The sequence below is a fragment of the Orbicella faveolata genome, unplaced genomic scaffold (assembly GCF_042242905.1).
Source record: "Orbicella faveolata isolate gen_17 unplaced genomic scaffold, um_ofav_v1 contig_13, whole genome shotgun sequence".
Taxonomy (NCBI): Eukaryota; Metazoa; Cnidaria; class Anthozoa; order Scleractinia; family Merulinidae; genus Orbicella; species Orbicella faveolata.
In genome coordinates, this window is record NW_028301540.1 from 25,172,531 (window position 1) to 25,194,876 (window position 22,346).

The 22,346-nt window shown below is 39.9% G+C and overlaps 1 protein-coding gene and 1 pseudogene across 3 annotated transcripts; both read left to right on the plus strand.

The window, feature by feature from the left end:
• The first annotated feature begins 295 nt into the window (after positions 1–295).
• LOC110058616 (uncharacterized) lies at positions 296–7,243 on the plus strand. Of its 2 annotated transcripts, none has more exons than XM_020765268.2 (4): positions 296–412; positions 1,033–1,704; positions 4,936–5,481; positions 6,011–7,243. In XM_020765268.2, exons 2-4 carry the CDS (start codon positions 1,119–1,121, stop codon positions 6,634–6,636), a joined length of 1,758 nt encoding a protein of 585 aa, XP_020620927.2. In that variant the 5' UTR covers positions 296–412; positions 1,033–1,118; the 3' UTR covers positions 6,637–7,243. The 2 variants fall into 2 exon arrangements, with proteins under 2 accessions (XP_020620927.2, XP_089141268.1); XM_089285142.1 differs by having other exon boundaries at positions 308–412; positions 1,036–1,704.
• A 5,858-nt stretch (positions 7,244–13,101) lies between these two features.
• On the plus strand, positions 13,102–22,114 carry LOC149115773 (uncharacterized; annotated as a pseudogene). Its single transcript, XR_016206121.1, has 4 exons — positions 13,102–13,554; positions 16,602–17,273; positions 17,654–18,207; positions 19,870–22,114. The product of XR_016206121.1 is annotated as an uncharacterized LOC149115773 (transcript).
• Positions 22,115–22,346: the final 232 nt, after the last annotated feature.

Below are 22,346 nucleotides of genomic sequence, written 5' to 3' on the forward strand. Positions count from 1 at the left end.
AATCGCCTTGCGGACCTATCTATATATATAACACTAAACAAATACAACAGATACAAGTAGTTCAAAAAAAAGAATAGCACTTTGTTTCGCATGACATTAATAGCAGACCATTTGGCAAGTTACCCAAACTCGTGATCCCAGTATCACGTAACCAGCTGAAGCAGTTTGTATTCCACTAACGTTGTGGAATTACGGATTGATATCGCCGAAATCATGGCTGTTCAAAAGCAAAGCATGCCCCCATTTGCTTCTATTATTTCTGTTCTCTCCATTGTGTTTTACTGCGCCGGCTTTTTAAGAGTTGAACTGGAACTACACGAACAAAAGAAAAGAATAAACGACCTTGAAAGCGTTGCGGAGGCCAAGTCGCCATCAAACGACGCAGGCATGAAGATAAGCAAGAATGCTCCTGGTAAGTTTGATATAAGCTAGAGTTGACAAGTTAGGTTAAAATCAAGAAATACATTTATCAGAATCAAAGCTTGTTTAAATCACATATATTGTGTTTTACGTCTGTGAGCCAAAACACAAATCACAAATAAACGTGTTCTTACATGTCCGTTTGTTCATGTCTGAACTGAAGGTTAGCAAGTCAAGTTTTCTTTACTCCACCGCAGACAGTTTCACACGAAAATAATGATCATGATTCAAACGAATTTTCCTTCAATTAACATAAACACAATGACCAGGGCAGAAACAAGTCTCTTTACTTTTTCAGTTTGATCAATCTTGGTACCACCGATGGTGTAACTTTTATTGACAGTTTTTGTATCAGGAAATGAGCAAAGGATAAGTTTCCTACTAATGCTCCAAATACTTTTTATAGTCTCGATTGAAGGAGACGTCGAGTATTTCCGTTTCATTCATATCGTACCGCTACAAATGAAAACTTTATGCTCGCCTGCGGCGATAATGGCAGCACGGACACTAAAAACTCCTTGCTTTTAACACAAACTTAAGATCATTATAAATGCTTTCATATAGTAGTCTTTCCGTTTTTTGAATTTAACTAAGTTTTTTCTTTCTTCCCAGAAGGTCAATCCTTTAAACTCCACAGACACAGCCGTCACGTTGACTCAACTGAGAACTCGACAGAAGCTTAACACACAGCTGAAACGATGCTCAAAATCAACAAACTTTTATCACAGGGGAGAGTGCATCTCTGTCAGTCAAAGGATGTCACGTGCTCGTCAGGTCCCCAAGGACCTCCCGGTCCACCTGGACCAAGAGGACAGAAAGGAGCCCGGGGACGAAGAGGACTGAAAGGAAAGACTGGAAACAAGGGCGATCAAGGTATTATGGGATCGCCAGGAAAGAGCGGCAAGCAAGGCATCATGGGACCTGTGGGACTACAGGGAGAGACTGGAAACAAAGGAGAGAAAGGAGACATGGGACCTGCAGGCATGCCGGGAACTAAAGGCGAACCCGGTGAATCGATATCATCTCCTTCTGTGGTTGTTTCTCCAGTGACGTTGACAGTGAACGAAGGTGGAACAGCCTCGTTTCAGTGTTCAGCCAGCGGTAATCCTGAGCCTACTGTAGCGTGGGGTAAACTGGGCAAACAGTCAAAAATAACTCAATCAGCGGTTTCACGTGGAAAGTTGGAGTTAAAAAAGGTGACCGGAAGTGACTCGGGCGTGTATCAGTGTTTAGCAACAAACATCCTGGGGAATTCACAGGAAGTGGTGCGATTAACAGTAAATGGTGAGTTTCTGGTTATTGTGAATCCTGACATAAGTTTTCCGGTGAAATACATTGATACACAATGCATTTTACAAATTACGTATATCATTTTGGGAGCACGAAAAGTTCGATTTTCCTAAAGCGCCCTCTTTGTTTCTATAAAGTAAAACTTACACAAATATAGCTTTGGCTTTTCCCTGGAAGCGGCTACAATTTTAATCCAATGAATCGAGATGACAACTGAGACACACTATATCATGGAGAACATTGGATTGTACGCTGCAGGCAACTCTTTCGACCTATAGCGCAGATATTTAGCTAATGTGTTTCTATAACATTGATTAATCTACATTTCCGACACGTCAAAACCATTTTATGATATGGTGAAATAAAAAGATTAACGTAAAGGTGACCAATCATAACAAGCGTTTTAAGGACAATTTTTAAATGGTTGCCATAGAAACGTTAAGATAGGAGACCAAGCAGTTGGCACATTAAATTATTCCTTGCATAATTTTAGGAACGGTCACAGAGTTTGAAATACATCATCGCGGTTAGTTTGTTCCGGCCAGGCGTTATACAAGTTGGGTTAAGAGTGGTACAGAGGACTGGTAGGGAGCACCAAACCGTCTTCATTTCAGCTTTAACCCGTTTAGACTGCGAACACAGACGGATTTTCGACTTTTGTTTTACCGTATTTGCAGGCTGTGACCTTGCCTGATGATCGCATAGTTTTCTATACATCCCCGCGCTTTTATATAAGCGGTAAGGCTATTACTACTACGGTTACAGCCTCATCCAGGCGTTCGGTACGTTGGCGCGAAAAATGGCGAGGGAAAGGATAGGGGAGAGGCGCAGCAATAGAAAGCGAAAGAACGCCTGTGGCCAAACTTAACAAAAGGTCGTTCCGGTATACTAGGATCTGGAATGCCCTCCGATTGGTCGACTCTGACAGGTTTTGTCAACACTCGAGCGTTACTGACGCAGATGAGAAATGTAGTATGGCGGCGGTCAGAGACGTTTCAACTAGTTACGCTGTGTTTAAATCTGTGATAAACAAGACGCTTAAAGTCTTAAATTTTTCCCATGTTGAGTGTCGTAGCAAATAACAGGAGGATTGCATAATAATATAGTCAATGGCAAAGATGTCTTTGCAATCCTTCCCACCAGTTTTGGAAAGAGTTTAATTTTTCAACTCTTTCCACGAGTAATATCTTCGATGAATGGAAAAGACGGCGCCGTCTCAACGATCATCGTGGTTTATCTAGCTCTCGTGGCCATGATAAAAAAGACCAAGTTGAACGCTTGAACAAAATTGGAGCTGGAGCAACGGCAAAGGTATTGACGAAGGCATGGACGAAGAAGTCGTAAAGAACGGAAAGTCGAGATTGTGTGTAAAATGGGGTGACAGGTCTACTCGACTCCCACGGTTCGTGACATCTGTACATTTGCCGTTCTGTTTTCCGTATTTCGACCCTTCGCTTCACAGAGTTTGATACCTCTGTGATTTGCCATGTGTCTCTAACTATTGGCTTTCGAGGGACAAAGTTTGAAATATTCCGAGAACATTTTGCTAACTGGCACTGTATAAAGTTGACAACTGAAAACCACAAGCTTGCGGTCATGTTACGGGTCCGTGTAGGCGGTCGATAAGTGGGTGGAAGGAACTTTGTTAAGTTTGCCCACAGGCGTCCTTTTGCTTTCTCTCGCTACGGTTCTCCCCTATTTTTTCGCTTGTCGTTTTTCGTGTTGCGCCCCAACCAACTGAACGCCTTGAAGAGGCTGGTACGGTTAACCCGGTTCAAAGAACTTGTGAGGAGCTCTACGTCAACTTTGTTACAATGTTGGCCTTGTACGAGATTACAAAGCTCATAGGATCTAAAGCCATACTTGGCTGCTTGTTCCTGTATGCTAAGAAAGTCAGCAAGATGTTCTATTATTATTATTTTTATTATTTATTATTATGATTATTATTATTATTAGTATAGGTAATCATACGGTTTCGAGTTCAATTTGGAATTAATTTGCACAAGTGAGTTTTTCAAAAAGCTGAAATTGTACGAGCCGCTTTGGCGAGTGCAATTTCAGCTTTTTGAAAAACTCACAAGTGCAAATTAATTCCAAATTGAACGAGAAAAACCGTATGATTACTTATTAATAATATAAACATGAAAAAATTCGCGTGGAGGAAGTGACGGAAGATCTTTCTTAAAGGCATTTTTTTCTCATTCGAGAAAACGTTTTTCAAAGTTTCCGCACAAAATATTCGTCATCATTTTACGTGATATCATTTGCCTAGAAAATTTCCTATTGTCCTTCAGCCAATCACAATCCAGAATTACGATGTGTAATTTGCACCGGTGTTACACTTTTTGCACTGGTGTTACACATTTTGCATTAGTGTTACACTTGAACTGCACTGCTCTTAGCCAATCAGAACCGAGTAATTTTTTTTTTTTTTATGTATATTATTATTATTATTATTATTATTATTATTACTATTACTATTACTATTACTATTACTATTATTATTATTATTGTTATTGTTATTATTATTATTATTATTATTATTATCATACAAAGTAATTCAGTGTTCGTCGAAGTTTATTATCGGACAGCTTCATTGTCTTTCGACTATTCCTTGTTCTCCATGACTAAAAGAACTTAACCCGCCTCCGCCCCTTGCTCCCCCGATAGTCTTTCTACTTATGTGTACTTTTGTTATGCTGCCTTTTTCGTGGCCCTTACCTTTACTAGAGCTTAAATTACTTTTAAATCGTTGGTATGACGACTTTATATACTTTATCAATGATTATTATGTTATGATATAGTTAATTATTAGTTAGTAATTTATCAATTAAAAGCGGCCACGACACATGGCCAAATTATTATCCCAGCGGGTTGCTGTCGTTATTTTAAGCACTCTAGCAAACAGAGCTCGACTGTTGGCTTAAATCAGTCGTGTAGTCAATATGATTGAAAACCATTCGATGGAAGGGGGCATAAAAGAACTTAAAATAACTTTCACTACACCACACTACAGAGCCATATTGTTAGAGAGAGTCTTAGAGTCATGACTCGTCAAATACTGCACTTTTCCACGCCGTTTAACTATTACACTTTTCGGGATCATCCAACTGTCTATCCTAAAAGTCCACACAAAAGTAAAAGTGGCCAATTTCATTTACACCCCAACAGAAAAAAATCAATAAATTAATATTATCTAACTTCGATTTATTTACTTGCTTGCAGTTTATCCTCAAGTTTCCCTTCAACCGGGACCTAAGTTCGTCACGGAAGGAAGTGATGTCACCCTACCAAACTGTCAAGTGACCGGATACCCGGCACCAGTAGTGACCTGGAGGAAGTCGTCTGGTCAGCTACCCCAGCGGAGGGCGCACTATAACAACAGTGTCTTACAAATTTCCAATGTCCGTAAAAGTGACTCTGACGCATACTTCTGTTCAGCAGTCAACCTTTTAGGAAATGTTGAAAGGAAAACTCAGCTAGTTGTTGTTTCCCTTCCTGTTTTTACCGTTAAGCCACCTGAAAAGGTGTTTGCTGTTACCGGCGACACTTTGACGTTAAACTGCAGCGCTACTGGTGATCCAAGACCAGTCATCAGCTGGAAAAGACAAGGAGCAGAACTGCCCGTGGGGAGGAGTCATAGGACAGAAGAGAAGCTCATCTTAAGAGATTTTAGAGTAGGGGACTCTGGGAACTATATTTGTGTGGCAACAAGTGCAGGAGTGTTTAATATCGAAGCAGTAAGTTATGTGGAATTTCGAAAACCAAAAGGTAAGTTATGAATGGAATTTGAATGATTAACTTTGTCATAAAAAGAGCCTTCAGTGCCTAAGTTGCGTTTCTCATGACGTCGAGTCTATAGTTAGAGAGAAAGTCAGGCGAGGTCGAGCAAAAGGCAAAGAAGCGAGAGCAGTTTTTATTGTGGAGCTCGTTGGTTTAGAGTTGTAACTGGTATGAACAAAACATTTAGGAAATGATTTTTCATTTATTCCTATTGCTTTATGTCCTCTAAAAAAAGGATTCTACTTGTATTTTTTCCCGGGTTTTGACAAGTTATTCCCGACTTTTCCTTTTCTTGAAGTCTGTCAGTTTCTCACACAGTCTGTAGTTAGGAAAGAGAGCCGGAAGGGTAAACTAAAATATAAGTAAACAAAATTTCAAAACTTTTCTATGTTCGTTTGTTACTTTTTGAAATAACCGAATTTATACCAGGCCAAATATTAGTTAAGAAATTGTCATGAAAAGTTTTTCATATGAACAAAATAGCTTAATTTCTAAGCGCGCCCTTTTCTCTTATCAGATTGTTCTGATCTGCTAAAATCAGGCCATACTCAAAGTGGATTGTACTCTGTCAACCCAGACGGTAGAGGACACTTTACTGTCTACTGCGACATGCGCACTGATGGTGGAGGCTGGACCGTCTTTCAGAGAAGACAAGATGGCTCGGTAGACTTCTATCGGGGATGGAACGACTACAAAGCAGGCTTTGGTCAGCTGACTGCTGAGTTCTGGTTAGGAAACGACAAGATCCACCGACTGACGGCCTCTAGACCGAGCTCTCTACGAGTGGAGTTAGAGGACTGGAACGGGGTTAAAGTGTACGCCAAATATGGCAAGTTCAATATTGGTGATGAGCAGGCGCAGTATCGACTTAAAGTGGGTTCATATTCAGGTACAGCGGGAGATTCGTTAACATGGCCGCATAATAACATGGCGTTTACAACAAAAGACAGAGATAATGACACATGGAGCAGCAACTGTGCTGTACGCTATACAGGCGCCTGGTGGTACAACATTTGCCACGAATCCAATCTAAACGGACAATACCTGGGAGATAAACGTGATGCCCGAGGAGCCGGGTGGTACCACTTCAGACGTTATCTTTCACTCAAATTCACTGAAATGAAACTGAGGCCGTCATCTTAGAAATAATACCAATAACAGGTTTAATCCTGTTAGTGACGTAAATACCAACATCTGATCTTCGCTTACCACAGCTAACAGTAATTGATCGATAACAAACAATGATTCGTAGTTGTTTCATTAACTTAAGAGGAATTCTTGAATTGGAATTCTTATAAAGATAAAAATAGTTTCCTTTACAATCATTGATTTAAGCCAGAAACTATAATTTTCACAGCAGTTATTATAGCAAATGTTTTCCTAGTGTTAGCCATGGTCGCTTGTCACAGCATTCTCACGCCCTAATTTGTAATTATATATGTATATTTCATTCACTTTCTCTATAACTTGAAAATGATCTCAGGGAGATCGAAACGTCGTTTTATATCGCTAGTTTTTATTCTGAGATGTGTTTCAAAAAAACTTCTTATAAGAATTTTAATAATTAGTCGATTTAATTATTAAGGAAATGGTCGGAGTTCTTGTAATTTTTCTTCCAAAAAATGAGCCAGAAACCATAAGTTTGCAAGATTGCCTTAAGGTTTTTGAACCTTTTCTTGAAAAGGAGACGATTTTCTGGTATATATTACCCGTTGCTAATAAAGTTGCTAAGGTGATAGCTGGTGTTCAATCAGGCCTTTCTTTTCTCTTCCCGGCGGTGTATGGCAAGGGCGCAAGGGGAGGGGGGAGGGGGGGTGAGGTACACATATTCAGGTACAGCGGGAGATTCGTTAGCATATCATAAGAACATGGCGCTTACTACAAAAGACAGAGATAATGACAGATGGTTCAGTAACAAGTGTGCTGTAGAGTCCCAGGTGGCGGGGTACTTTGGGAATTGCTGGGTGGGGATGTGCCGCTGGGAACCTGGAACCCTTAGCCTATACCAGAGCTAGTTCAGCTGAATTTTGCTAACCTATAGTAGAGTAAACTCCCCAAATCCCCCCATCTATCGACACTGTCGAGGCTGATTTGCGTAAATTTAAATTTGCCGATTTGATTTTTTCTTATTTTTGAATGGCAATTCCTGGTTTCCTTACTCTAGGTAAAATCTTCAACCAACCAGTCAGTTTTGTAAGAAATGATATCCTAGAGCAGGAGCAATAATCGGGGACGGAGACCGTAAGCCCACGCCATTTCTAGTATTGGGGCTGTCCCTATGATATCGGACAATTTTTCTATTTTTAGAACAAATTACGCCATCATGTGCGGCACACGCGCGTACATCCTGCGTGGATTTTTGCGGATATAGCGCGGGAAAATGGCGTCCCAAATTCCCTAAATGTTTGGTGTTTTTGGCCCACAAATCAATACGTTCATGTCTGTTGGAATTTTGCTTCAGTATTTTCGTCGTAAGCTGCTCCAGTTTGAGTGAAGTAAGACAGTGCCGAATTCAGTTATGTCCCGCTTCATATCGCTGACCAAGTTGTGTTCCGCTGTTTCATTTACAAGAGCTCCGCATAACACAGCAAAAAACCAGTTGGATATATTTGGATATAGCACCGTTTCAGGACTTCAAAGTCCAGTTCCCTCCTCTTGCCACACGTTTGCGAGGAATTCGCCAGGTCTATCTCGACCGAAAAGTAAAACAAAGTAATTGCAAGTTTGAGTTTCGCCTGAATTGTAAGCAACGCTTGATGCTTTATCAAGGCCCAATAAATGACAATAAAGTTTATGTCTGTAGATGCTGCTCAGTTTTGTTTGTGTAAAAATCAAATAAATTGTCTGTTGTCGATGAAAAAGAGCGCCCGCCGATGCGTGTTTTGTACAGTCAGTAAAACATGATAAATTGGACTTAGCTTCCCCACTTTCGTGTGAAAACGTACATCGAACTCATATAATATCACTAGTTTTTAAATATGTTTAAGGTTCATAAATGTTTGAGAACATATTAGAATCTTAGCTGAAAATATGGGAATATACAGCAGAAATAATCAGCAAAGTTACCATGACGCTTTCTTTAATCAATTCGAAAAACGATTTCGATTTCGTTGGTTGAGTTATTCAAACTCTATGTGTATTTTATTTTCTTTTTTATTTTCGCAGTGTAAAATTTCACTATGTTAAAGAAATACGCATGATGTTAGTAGCCTTTTGGCGTTGGTGAAAACTGTTGCAGGGTCTCAGCGCAAAAGACAACGAAAGAAATCTTTGTCAAGATTTGTTGACAATTGAAAACACCGACTCGGATTTGAAGGTGCACGCGCTGCACTATGCAGATGAGCTACTTATGTACGTGTCAGACTTTCTGTTAAAAAACTTTTGCAAACTCGCCAAAGAAACAGAAGCAATAAGAAACTATCAAAAACAGGGTTTGGTTATGATTAAGCATTGTTTCGGGAAACTCTCAAATTAACTCGATACCTAAGTAAAGAATTTTCTTTCATAACTTTTCTTTACAGAACAAACGCAAAAGCTTACGCGTTCAACTAACGCGAGCACATATTATTCATTCACAGCGCGAAATTGAAGTCTTGTTTTCGACCCTGAAAAACTCACCTTTTCCATCAGTTCAGAGCATAAAACTACATATAAAAGCCCTGGATCTAATTCCTAGCCTTATTCCCTGTCATCGCTGTGAAAAATCTGCAAGAGAATCTCGCAACTCTCATCATTTGATCATGCAACGTGACAACATCCACGGGAGAACCCCTGACACGTGCGTGGATCCGCGTGGATATATGACGTCAAGATGGCGCAATTTGTTCTAAAAATAGAAAACTTGTCTCATATCATAGGTGCGCGCGGATCCCGAGACTTACGGTCTCCGTCCCCGACTATGGCTCCTGCCTAGAGCAAACTGCTTGAAAACCATACCCCTCACAGCGGCACATACCTATATAGCGCATATATGGCAGTGCCTCCCCCACCCCGGGTTTAGAGTATACAGGTGCCTGGTGGTACAAACATTGCCACTACTCCAATCTAAACGGACAATACCTGGGAGATAAACGCGATGACCGAGGAGCCAGGTGGATCTACTTCAGAAGAACTCTTTCACTCAAATTCACTGAAATGAAACTGAGGCCGTCATCGTAGAAAGAATACCAGTAACAGGTTTAATCCTGTTAGTGACGTAAATACCAAGATCTGATCTTCGCTGGTCACAGCTTAAAATAATTGATCAATCACAATCAATAATAAGTAGTTATTTCATTAACTTAAGTAACGTTTATTAGGAATTCTTATAAAACTAGTATTTGGAATTTAATATAAAAAGCTTCCTTTGCAATCATTGATTTTACAAGATTGACTTCAAATTGAGATCCTTTTTTTGAAAGAGAATATACTTTTTCTGCTGTATATTACTCGTTCTTCGTAACTTTATTTAGAAGGAAGCTTTTCTGCAATCAGGCGTTTCTTCTCTCTTTGCGATGGTAAAGGGGGGAGACCATGGACCATGAGGGTGGGGGGAGGGGAGGGCCAAACAACTCCTGATCTTGGGTTACCTGATGTCCGCGTTAAGCGCGAGCTTATACACGCCTCTCCCCGCTATCCCTTCATTAACACTCCTTGATGTACACTTATGTTAAAATCGCTCCAATTTAATATCATTTTTCACTTCAATGATCTGTGGACTCGTTAGATTTAAGTTCAGGCTATTATAGTTTCTCTTTATTCCACTCGATCTTTTTTTTTGTTGGTCGTGCAGGATGGATCGAGCGAATAAATTAATTAGTATTTATTTAGGAGTATCTGTGGGCTAAACTGATAGCTCGAGTCAGTGAGAATTGGTCAACCTTTTAACTGTCAGCTGAGACTGACTCTTTCTGAGATCTGCAAGATTTGGGATATGGGCTGTCATTTTAACTGACAGCTGAGAGATCGCTTCATGTATTTTAATTTAACCGGCCGCGGATCATCGCTAATCCAACTGTTCAATGTTAGAGGGTGAACATTAAGCTGTAGGAATTAAAGAAATTTTGCGGCGGGTGAGCTATTTTGAGATTCTGTTGGGCTAAGTAAAATTATGTTAATTAAATACATTTAAAACGTGGGATAAAAGTAAGATTTTATAGCCCGAAAATATTAACAAGTATTTTCAGAAGGAAGTGCACGATTAAAAGGAACAAAGTGGATTACAGATTACTGATCAAATTTGATTTTGTGGCAGAATGTCAGGAAAACAAAATTGCTGCTCTGGTCGAAAATTGTGGATATTGCAATATTTTATCCTTCGTTTCTTCTTTCCCATGCCTTCACATAAGTTAACATCTTTCTTAGAATTTTTTCGTCAATGTTCAAGATAATGAAACAAGTTTATAAATGCAGCAAACTCCAGGAAGTACGTAATGAAACACGATGTACAATGTATCAGCTGGAGAGGTGTCCCTTAAATTGAACAATCCCAATCCGATCAAAACGAATTGTTTTAGATGTTTACTGACTAAATAGCATTTTGCATAGACTACAAGTAGTCCCTCTTTCGCTTAGTCCGTCAAGCAAGACCGTAAATTAACCTCAAGAAGTAAATGACCGGGCAAAATCCTGAGGACTTTGTTGGTAGTCCCTAGCTCCTTTCGTGCGCTTCTCGCCCCAAGATTTCCCTCGGGAAGACTTTCCTTCTTTCGTGCCACGCCCGGGCAGGATGGACTGAGCGAGAGAGAGACTACTCGTAGTCAACATTTTGCAATTGTTTACTGCGTAGAAGATATTCACAATATTTGATCACAGATTAGAACTGAACACTCTGCAAAAGGATATGCGTTAACAGCCCTTCTCCTTTGAGAAGTAACCCAAGCATATATTTGTATATTAATGACATTTTGAAAATGCATGTACGAGTTTTGTATGGAATTTAGAACTGATACTTTCTGCTGATAAATAACCTAGCAATCACGAAATAAAGTTCGTCCAACAATACCTGGTGTTGCTTTCCACCGTTACGCTGCTTTTCTAAGAACTTTGAGCGCTTTTTAGTCGATACATCCTCACGTGTATTATATATGTGCAAGGTTGGCAGGCAGAAGGTCCAGCGTTAGATTCACCTCTGAAATTGCTCGAGTCTTAGCGCCAAAACTGTTACTACTGCCATTTTTTCTCGACTTTCTTCGTTTCTGTAAAACAAAAGTACACATACTTTGTTTCTTTATGGAATTACTTAAGTCCGCATAATCAAATAACAATTTGAAATTACCGCCGTTTATATGTGAAACATATTATGGACCAAAACCGCGGCACAGGGTACCAAGGTAAAAGGACATTCAACAGGGAAGTGTAGCTTATTTCTGCAAGTCCCATTTGGCTACACCGACCACCCCAAGAGGAAAAATGTCCCCTCCTTTGTCACTGATTGCACAAGTATGTGAAAAACTAATGTTCGAAGAAATATGTTGATAAGACGATACCACAGGAATCACACAACCGAGTCGAAGAATTGAATGAATTCACAAAATATTAACAGGCCAATTTTGAAATATAAAAATTCTAACGTGGCTCCCAGGTTAGGGGAACAAAACTTTATTAAGAAATCAAATAAAGATTGAGGTTCCAAAACAAAAAAAATATTTTGTTTCATTTCCCTAAACCTCGGCGCCATGTTAGAGCTTTAATAGTATCGAAATTCACCCTTAAATCAATATTTTTTTTTGTTTGGCTTTTTTTCCCTGCATGTTAGCTGTTCTCTCGAGGGGGTTTAGGCTTTTTAGATCTTTTAGACCAAATCGACGCAACTTTTGAACAAACACTCTCTTACAAACGGAAGCCAAACACTGTAAGTCTGTGATTAACTGACAGAATCCCAAGCAGTTTAAAGCCAGGGTCAGAAAAGTGTAAGGTAATTAACTATAGTTGTGGAGCTGTACCTTTGGTTACACTTATTTAACCAGCCTGAAATTTTCCCTAATTATACAACTCGGCGTCCTTCTTTGCCTTAACTATTATTTCGAATATAGCTGAACACGTGACGTGATACGTGATCATTTTGTTATTTTTTTTCAGATCGGCGACTTGGTGGTACATTTTACTTGTATTGATCAATAAACGAGCGTCTTTTATGAAAAATTTAAATTATCTACATTGCTACCGACGTTTGGAATTGCAGCTAATTGTCCTCTTTGATTTCTTCTTTGCCAGGAAATATAAATGATCAAAAGTCCAATTTTCTGAAAAAAATGACCTTCAACCCTATAAATTTTTTCTGCGAAACCTGGAACGATCATTCCAAACGTGAGAAGATGGAAACAATTGACCTGCATCTAAAACGCTTTTTAGCTCGTTTTTGTTGGATGATCTTTCTAAAAACCGAAATCAATTCGTCAAATATTGGATATTTCCGCTTAACTTCACGCGACGTGTCACATGATCCGTCAGAAGCACCAGATATACCTCAAAAATCTTACTATGTGGTAAATGTAGTTCCACTGTTAGTTATGTCCTAAGAAATATAACTAATAAATTACTTTTACCAGTAAAACTCTTTGACCTAGGCCTAAAATGGTTTAAGATATATCCGGAAAAAAGCGATTTCACTAAAAAATTTTAGCTACATTTCCGCTTCTACGTGCGGGGCTTTACTCTTCCACGTGTGTGGCCAGTATTTTAATCATGCATACCTTGCGGACCTATCTATGCATTGTTTTAAAATTGCTGACAGCACACCGTTCACAACTTTGTTTCTCATGACATCAACAGCAGACCATTTGGCAAGTTACCCGAACTCGTGATCCCAGTATCACGTAACAAGCTGAAGCAGTTTGTATTCCACTAACGTTGTGGAATTACGGATTGATATCGTCGAAATCATGGCCGTTCAAAACCAAAGTATGCCTTCCTTTGCTCCTATTATTTCTATTCTCTCCATTGTGTTTTACTGCGCCGGCTTTTTAAGAGTTGAGCTGGAACTACACGAGCAAAAGAAAAGAATAAATGCTCTTGAAAGCGTTGTGGAGGCCAAGTCGCCGACAAACGACGCAGACAGGGAGATCATCAAGAATGCTCCTGGTAAGTGTGTCTGATACAAGCTAGAGTTAACAAGTTTTTACAATCATGAAATACAATTATCAAAATCAAAGTTTGTTCCAATTGCATATACTGTGTAACGTATGTGTCGAGTATGTGAGTAAAAAGCAAGTCGAAAATAAACGTGTTTCTACATTTCCGTTTGTGCTGTGTAGACGCAATGTCTGATATAAAGGTTAGCAGGTCAAGGTTTTCTTTAATCCACCGCAGACTATTTCTCATGAAAATAATCATTCATAATTCAAACGCATTTTTCTTTAGCTAAGATGAACACGATGATAACGAACAAGTCCCTTCGGTTTTTCAATTTGATCAAACTTGGCAACACCGATGGGATCGTTTTAGGACAGTTTTTGCATTAAGAACAGAGCAAAGGATAAGTTGTATTAAATGATCCAATTACTTTTTTTAGCCTCGATTGGGGAGGAGGCGTCAAGCATTTCCGTTTCAGTCATTTCGTGAAGCTAGTAATGAAAACTTATCTTTAAAACAGGAACGGGGAATCGGAGAATGATAATGAGGAACGGGGAACGGGGAACGGGGAACGGGGAACGGGGAACGGGGAACGGGGAACGGGGAACGGGGAATCTTTAAAATGAGGAATCTTTAAAAACGGGAATCTTTAAAATGGGGAATCTTTAAAAGCGGGAATCTTTAAAATGGGGAATCTTTAAAAGCGGGAATCTTTAAAACGGGGAGTCTTTAAAAGCGGGAATCTTTAAAACGGGGAATCTTTAAGAGCGGGAATCTTTAAAACGGGGAATCTTTAAAAGCGGGAATCTTTAAAATGGGGAATCTTTAAAAGCGGGAATCTTTAAAATGGGGAATCTTTAAAAGCGGGAATCTTTAAAAGCGGGAATCTTTAAAATGGGGAATCTTTAAAAGCGGGAATCTTTAAAAGCGGGAATCTTTAAATGCGGGAATCTTTAAAAGCGGGAATCTTTAAGAGCGGGAATCTTTAAAACGGGGAATCTTTAAAAGCGGGAATCTTTAAAATGGGGAATCTTTAAAATGGGGAATCTTTAAAAGCGGGAATCTTTAAAAGCGGGAATCTTTAAAAGCGGGAATCTTTAAAAGCGGGAATCTTTAAAAGCGGGAATCTTTAAAAGCGGGAATCTTTAAAAGCGGGAATCTTTAAATGCGGGAATCTTTAAAAGCGGGAATCTTTAAAAGCGGGAATCTTTAAAAGCGGGAATCTTTAAAAGCGGGAATCTTTTTAATGGGGAATCTTTAAAAGCGGGAATCTTTAAAACGGGGAATCTTTAAAGTGGGGAATATTTAATAGCGTTAATCTTTACTGAAAAGTGAACGAGAATCTCTCAGTTTCCCACCGGAAGCTATTTATTCTCTCACATGTATCAACTCAACAGGTACAGAGACAGTTGTGGAATTTATTCATTGTAATTTTATTGCACGCTATTAAAGCACATCGGCTTAGCGGGATAGTGGAGCGGTTCAAATCTCGATTCTCACTCTGAGATCCGCTAGACCGACCAAAGAATCTAACTCCGGACTGTGACGTTTAGTTTCGCAGCGATGGATATTTGTCGTAGCCTCATCATGTGCTAATGGAAGGACTTACGACTTAACGACAAATATATGGCAGGGAAAACACGTTTTTGATTGTTTAATCGATAAATCAACAGTCCCCTCACATGACGTCGCTAAAATTCAAACTACAAAACTATCAATCATCCTGAGATTTTACTTTCATGATGTGTAAGAGCAGCTGAAAACTAATAGTCATACAAACTTTTGCTCCAAGTGGGTTCTTGGTTTTGTAATAGACTGCGCTTGAATTTCTAATCTTTTGCGTGACGCGGCATTTACATGACGGGCAAGAAAGCTGTCATGTTGGTTAAAAGAGTGAGTTATTTCGGGAAATTTGGCTATCTGAACAGTTCATGTATTAAAAAAAGTATTATTTTTAAAATGTTTTTGAGTTGCTGAAGAGATAAATTCACGCTTTTGTAGCAAAACTCAGTGACAGACGTTTCTGTTGGTTTCCGGCCGCCATCCCGATGGGCGCCAGCATGGCATCTCCATCAAAATTTCTATAAATTTGGGTAAAAAAATTCTCCACATGTCTTGCGTAAGAAACATTGCTGTGACCTGAATCTTAGCGAAAGTCATCGCATATTTACCTTCTTTCTCTTCAAGATTCTGGACTTTATCATTTGAACTGTTTTGATTTTTATTTTGTTTATTTTGAATAGCATGACACTGAAAACCGGCAATAAAGCAATTCGATGCTCGATGCCCGAACGATGTAACGGCGAATTTCGCGTATAATCCGTCATTGCGTGCTTAATGATACCTCTTTCTACGCCATGTAGTCATACGAAGACAATTTCAAAGTGCCCATTGCATTCACTTTAAAGAGGAAAGAATCGGTCGCTTTGAAGGTCTTCCACAGTTTAAGTGGAATGATCTCGGCGAACAAGATGTGATAGGGGAAGGGTCGTTTGAAGCCGTTTTTATCACAAAAACCAGGAACAAGGACGGAAAGTCAAAACAGTGGTTGACAAGAAATCACCCGCTTTAATAAAGATTCCCCATTTTAAAGATTCCCGCTTTTAAAGATACCCGCTTTTAAAGATTCCCCATTTTAAATATTCCCGCTTTTAAAGATTCCCCATTTTAAAGATTCCCGCTTTTAAAGATTCCCCATTTTAAAGATTCCCGCTTTTAAAAATTCCCCATTTTAAAGATTCCCACTTTTAAAGATTCCCCGTTTTAAAGATTCCCGCTTTTAAAGACTCCCCGTTTTAAAGATTCCCGCTTTTAAAGATTCCTCATTTTAAAGATTCCCCGTTCCCCGTTCCCCGTTCCCCATTCCCATTCCCCGATTCCCCGTTCCTCGTTTTAAAGATAGCTGAAAACTTTATGTTCGCCTGCGGCGATAATATGGCGGCACGGACACTAAAAACTCATTACCATTGACACAAAGTTAAGATTATTATAAATGCTTTGCATATAGTAGTCTTTCCGTCCTTTCCATTTAGAAAAGTTTTTTTCTTTCTTCCCAGAAGGTCAATCCTCTAAACTCTACAGACACAGCCGTCAACTTGACTCAACTAAGAATTCGACAGAAGCTAAACACACAGCAAAAACGGTGCTCAAAATCAACAACCTTTTATCAGAGGCGAGAGTCCATCTCTGTCAGTCAAAGGGTGTCACGTGCTCGTCTGGTCCCCCAGGCCCTCCCGGTCTGCCTGGACTAAGAGGACACAAAGGAGCCCGGGGACGAAGAGGACAGAAAAGAAGGACTGGAAACAAGGGAGATCAAGGTATTATGGGATCGCCAGGAAAGAGCGGCAAGCAAGGCATTATGGGACCTGTGGGACTACAGGGAGAGACTGGAAACAAAGGCGAGAAAGGAGACATAGGACCCGCTGGCATGCCGGGAGTTAAAGGCGAACCTGGTGAATCGATATCATCTCCTGCTGTTGTTGTTTCTCCTGTGACGCTGACCGTGAACGAAGGTGGAACAGCGTCGTTTCTGTGTTCAATCAGCGGTAATCCTGAGCCTACTGTAGCGTGGGGTAAACTGGGCAATCAGTCAAAAATAATTCAATCAGGGGTTTCACGTGGAAAGTTGGAGTTGGAGAAGGTGACCAGAAATGACTCAGGCGTGTATCAATGTGTAGCAACAAACATCCTGGGGAATTCACAGGAAGTGGTGCGATTAGCAGTAAATGGTGAGTTTCTTGAAATATTAAATGCTAAAAAAATTATCGATAATAGTTATTTTAGGACAGGTTTACAAGTTTTTAAAAAATTAATGTAGCACCTTGTTTTTATGTTATCGGGAATAAACTTGCTCTCTCTTCCTTGTGTAAACTTAAAGGATTAGTTGATAATTCTCAATCAGCTCTAGACCGTATAAAGGCGTTTGTATGCGTACGGTGTTCTAAAGAAAATTAATCTAAAAGTAAGCAATAATTTGACGAGTGTCAGTTGCACTAGCAGTACTACTACTACATCTTTAGTGTTCCCTGAGTCTATTAGAAGCAACGGCAGATGGAACACCAATTCATAAAGTTTAAATACTCAAATAATAACGTTTACTTAATTTCAGTTCTTCCCCGTGTTTCTCTTCAACTGGGACCTTCGTACGTCACCGAAAGGAGTAATGTCACGCTACCAACCTGTCACGTGACCGGAAACCCGGCACCAGTGGTGACCTGGAGGAAGTCGTCTGGTCAGTTACCCCAGGGAAGGACGCACTATAACAACAGTGTCTTAAAAATTTCCGATGTCCGTAAAAGTGACTCTGACGCATACTCCTGTTCAGCGGTCAACCTTTTAGGAAATGTTGAAAGGAAAACTATCTTAGTTGTAGTTTCTCTTCCTGTGTTTACCGTTAAGCCACCTAGAAAGGTGTTTGGTGTTAGTAGCGAAACTTTGACGTTAAACTGTAGCGCTGCTGGTGATCCACGACCAGTCATCAGCTGGACAAGACAAGGAGAAGCACTGCCCGTGGGGAGGAGTCACAGGACAAACCATGCACTTATCATAAGAGATTTGAGAGTAGGGGATGCTGGGAACTATATTTGTGTGGCTACAAGTGCAGGAGTGTTTGTGACACCGAGACTATAAGTGACGTTGAAGTTGTTAAGGGAAGAGGTACAGGTAAGATACATTGTATGGGTGGAATGATTAAATTATCACAATTATAAAGAGAGTTGATTCCCAGAAATACATTCCTAGAAGTCCGATAGTACTTCTCTTCACCAAGAGAAACAAAACTAGTCAGCTTGCGCTGCCTTTTCGTATTTAAGTCGTGAATTGCAATAGCAAGTTACCTCAAAGTAACTTCTAAGTATACTTCAAGTGAGAGAGCCATTTATGGGCTGCCCTGGATTTGCTTCTCTTACAAAAACTGTCGATTAAAGTTGTTGCTAAAGGAACAAACAGCACTGGTTCGCCTGAATATCTCGGCACTGTCCCGGCAGTGTGAATTTCACTTCGAGTGAATGCACCAGGGAGTGCAAAGGCACTTACACGACTCCATTCATCTTCCAACTCGCGGAAAGCAGGTCTAATAATTATTATTAAAAAGCTCATTGAAGTTCGAGTTTTACATTTTCTATGTTGGTTTTTATTTTCTTGAAAGCCAGATGTCTGAAAGCAAGCGAGTATTATGAAAATGATGGGCATGTTGAACGGCAAGTCTTGTGCTGTGTTCTGATATGCCGAAGAAAAACCCATTTAATTAATATTCTGTTCGCTGAAATTGTTTTAATAGTGCATAAGTAAGCTGGTAAGGACGATTGAACTCGACTTGAAAGTGTACTTCGGCTCTTTTGAGATGCGTTGCCATAACTACATAAGGGGCTACCTAAGTTGAATTTAGACCCGTTCACATCTACAGTACTTAAGGTCTGCTTACTCCACTAGTATATGGTATTTTCCCTTCTGTGTTACCATCCAGGGTAGAATATTTTTTTTAATTGATCTACGAGCGCGCGTTGGATGAGATGGCAGATGGTCAACGAGGCGAGTAGCACCGAGTTGACTATAATTATCTCGTATCCAACAAGCGCTAGTGCAATAATTTTTTTTTATTAAAAACGTCCCAAAATATGAGGTAGGGGGTATGAGTTACCTTATACGTCCGGGGGCAGAGTGCATATCCCGTTCGACATGTCTGGGACAGCTTGTCTCATATGTAGTCCTGAGAAAAGATCTGTGAAGAAGTACTGTCAGAATCATTATTTTCGCTTAAGGAAGCTTTGGTTATTCTTTATTATAATTTTTCTGCTGTTTTTAAAGCATTAGTGTTTTTCACCATAGGAGTGGCTCGATATTACGCATAGCTTATAACCTATGAAACTATAACTTAGGAAAAATTATAACAGATGAAACTTGGACCAAAATTCCTTCCTGTCACTATCTGCCCAGATAACTGACTAGAAAATCTATAATTAACAAATAGAGAAGCTTAAGCCGTGTATTACACTGTGATAAAACACGACGGGCATTTGAGAACACGAGGGAAATGTAGAAAATACGAGCCGAAGGCGACTGTTTTTTGCATTTCTCGAGTATTCTCAAATGTCCAGAGTGTTTTATCACAGTTAAATACACGGTTTAGGCTTCTTCATTTGCTTTATGATACAGAGGTAATGTGGCGAAAAACAATAAAACAAGTTTTCTATGTTTTATACTCTGATAAAATTTTTGTCCAATCAGAGTGCGCGCAAGGTCCTATTTTTATTCTAAAACCTGATATACGCACGCTAAGTATGAACCAATTCTTTTTTAAAGCGTAAGTTTCTCCTTTTTTATCAGATTGTTCTGATCTGCTAAAATCAGGCCATACTCAAAGTGGATTGTACTCTGTCAACCCAGACGGTAGAGGACTCTTTACTGTCTACTGTGACATGCGCACTGACGGTGGAGGCTGGACCGTCTTTCAGAGAAGACAAGATGGCTCGCTAGACTTCTATCGGGGATGGAACGACTACAAAACAGGCTTTGGTCAGCTGAGTGCTGAGTTCTGGTTAGGAAACGACAAGATCCACCGACTGACGACCTCTAGACCGAGCTCTCTACGAGTAGAGCTGGAGGACTGGAACGGAGCTAAAGTGTACGCCAAATATGGCAGATTCAACATTGGTGATGAGAAGGCGCAGTATCGACTTGAAGTTGATTCATATTCAGGTACAGCGGGAGATTCGTTAGCAGGACATAATAACATGGCGTTTACTACAAAAGACAGAGATAATGACAGGTATGGTATCAACTGTGCTGTACGCTATACAGGCGCCTGGTGGTACTACAATTGCCACAACTCCAACCTAAACGGACAATACCTGGGAGATAAACGTGATGACCGAGGAGCCAGGTGGCACCACTTCAGAGGTGATCTTTCACTTAAATTCACTGAAATGAAACTGAGGTCGTCATCGTAGAAATAATACCAATAACAGGTTTAATCCTGTTAGTGACGAAAATGCGCATGCCAACATCTGATCTTCGCTTATCACAGCTAACAGTAATTGATCGATTACAAACAATGATTAGTAGTTGTTTCATTAACTTGAGTGGAATTCTTGAATTGGAATTCTTATGAACATAAAAGTAGTTTCCTCAACAATCATTGATTTTAAACCAGAAACTGTAATTTTTATAGCAGTTGTTCTAGCAAATGATTTTCTAGTGGTCGCTTATCACAGCTTTTAATAATTAGTCGATTTAATTATTAAGGAAACGGTCGGAATTTTTGTAATTTTTCTTCAAAAAAATGAGCCAGAAACCACGAGTTTGCCAGATTGACTTAAAGTTTTGAACCTTTCCTTGAAAAGGAGATGATTTTCTGGTATATATGACCCGTTGTTAATAAATTTGCTATGGTGAGAGCTGGTATTCAATCACGCCATAGTTAATAGAGGGGAATGGCTATGAAACTCTTTAAAGTTCTTTGTTGTATGTTTTTGTTCTCTTTCTTGGCCTTGACCGTGCGCAAAACACAACAGTTGTTTACTCCGTACTAAGGAACTAACCAATAGAAACGTGTTGGTTACGTAATTCGTGCATAGTGTATGAGTGCGAAACAAAAAATTGTGCACGATCGTGGACCTTCCAACATAAATCTTGGCATCTTTGTCTCCTCCTTTGATGTTTGTCGGGCTTCATAACCAGTCCCCTCTATTAACTATGATCACGCCTTCCTTTTCTCTTCCCGGCGGTGTGTGGCAAGGGCGCGAGGGGGTAGGGGGGTGGACAGGGTGGTGGCCATGCGGAGGAAGTAAGACCGCTTCATCCCAGGTTATGCGATGGCAAGGAGGTGGATGGAACAAAAGAACGGGAACTAAATTTAGCGACCAACTGTAGTTTCTTCTTATCAAAAGGAACATGCAAGCCTCCTAAAATAAGTTATTCTAGCCTAGAATTGTGACCTAAATGGAAAATGAAGACCAAAGGAAGGGAAACTATGATACATAATTAACGCCAAATAAATTGAATTGGCGTAAAGCAAATAGTCCCAAGACTCCCCGTCCAATATGTGCAGCGGTCGTCGTCTTCGTCGTCCGCAAATCTTAAATTCCTTAGTTTCTTTCTTCTTGCCGCAATCGAGAAAGCTGGCGACGTTTGGTTAATTTTTACGCTTCAGGGTGAACTGCAAACGCTTGTCAACAAACCAAGGTGAATTATTAGGAAGAGTCTTAGCATGAAGACAATAGGGTACAATGATATCGCTAATGCCCTCGATAAGAAGCCTGTGCTGTCCAGAGTTCTTTACATTAGCTACATGGCTAAAATCTACCGTCCAACATGTATATATGGTTCAAACACTTCAAACCCTTTACTCCAGGATTTTCAAGGACAATTCAGCAATTTTTACAGACTGAGTTCCCTCAAAGTATCAAGCGAAATTTGTTTAGATTGAGGGAGATAAAATACAGAGTGCTAAAAATCCCATTGAGGGCGTGCAGGATTACTTGCACTGTTAAAGTCATCGGAATTAACTTTTTGAGACTAAAATGTTTTCTTAACTTAGTTTGTATATAAATAAAGTATTGTTATTCCCTTATCCATGTTAGCCTTGCTAGTTTATCCCGGCTGTAGTCTCAGGGCATTTGAAGACTGCTGCTGGTAAAAATTCAAGGATTTTTCTTCATTTCAAGGGCTTTCAAAGGGTATGACAATTTTTCCTGGAGTTTTCAAAGCGGGTGCTAACCATGAGTATGTAATGGTCATCTTCTATCAAGCCGCTGGTTTTCGTAGTCCTAAATGTTCGCCCATACACCTCTGGCTCAGAGGTG

What these genes read in the sequence shown, in the direction of transcription:
- LOC110058616 (XM_020765268.2), top strand. Translation starts at nt 1,119, where the DNA reads ATGCTCAAAATCAACAAACTTTTATCACAGGGGAGAGTGCATCTCTGT. An exon ending in GGTGCGATTAACAGTAAATG is followed by an intron (nt 1,705 to 4,935) that starts GTGAGTTTCTGG and finishes ACTTGCTTGCAG; the next exon opens with TTTATCCTCAAGTTTCCCTT. An exon ending in GGAATTTCGAAAACCAAAAG is followed by an intron (nt 5,482 to 6,010) that starts GTAAGTTATGAA and finishes TTCTCTTATCAG; the next exon opens with ATTGTTCTGATCTGCTAAAA.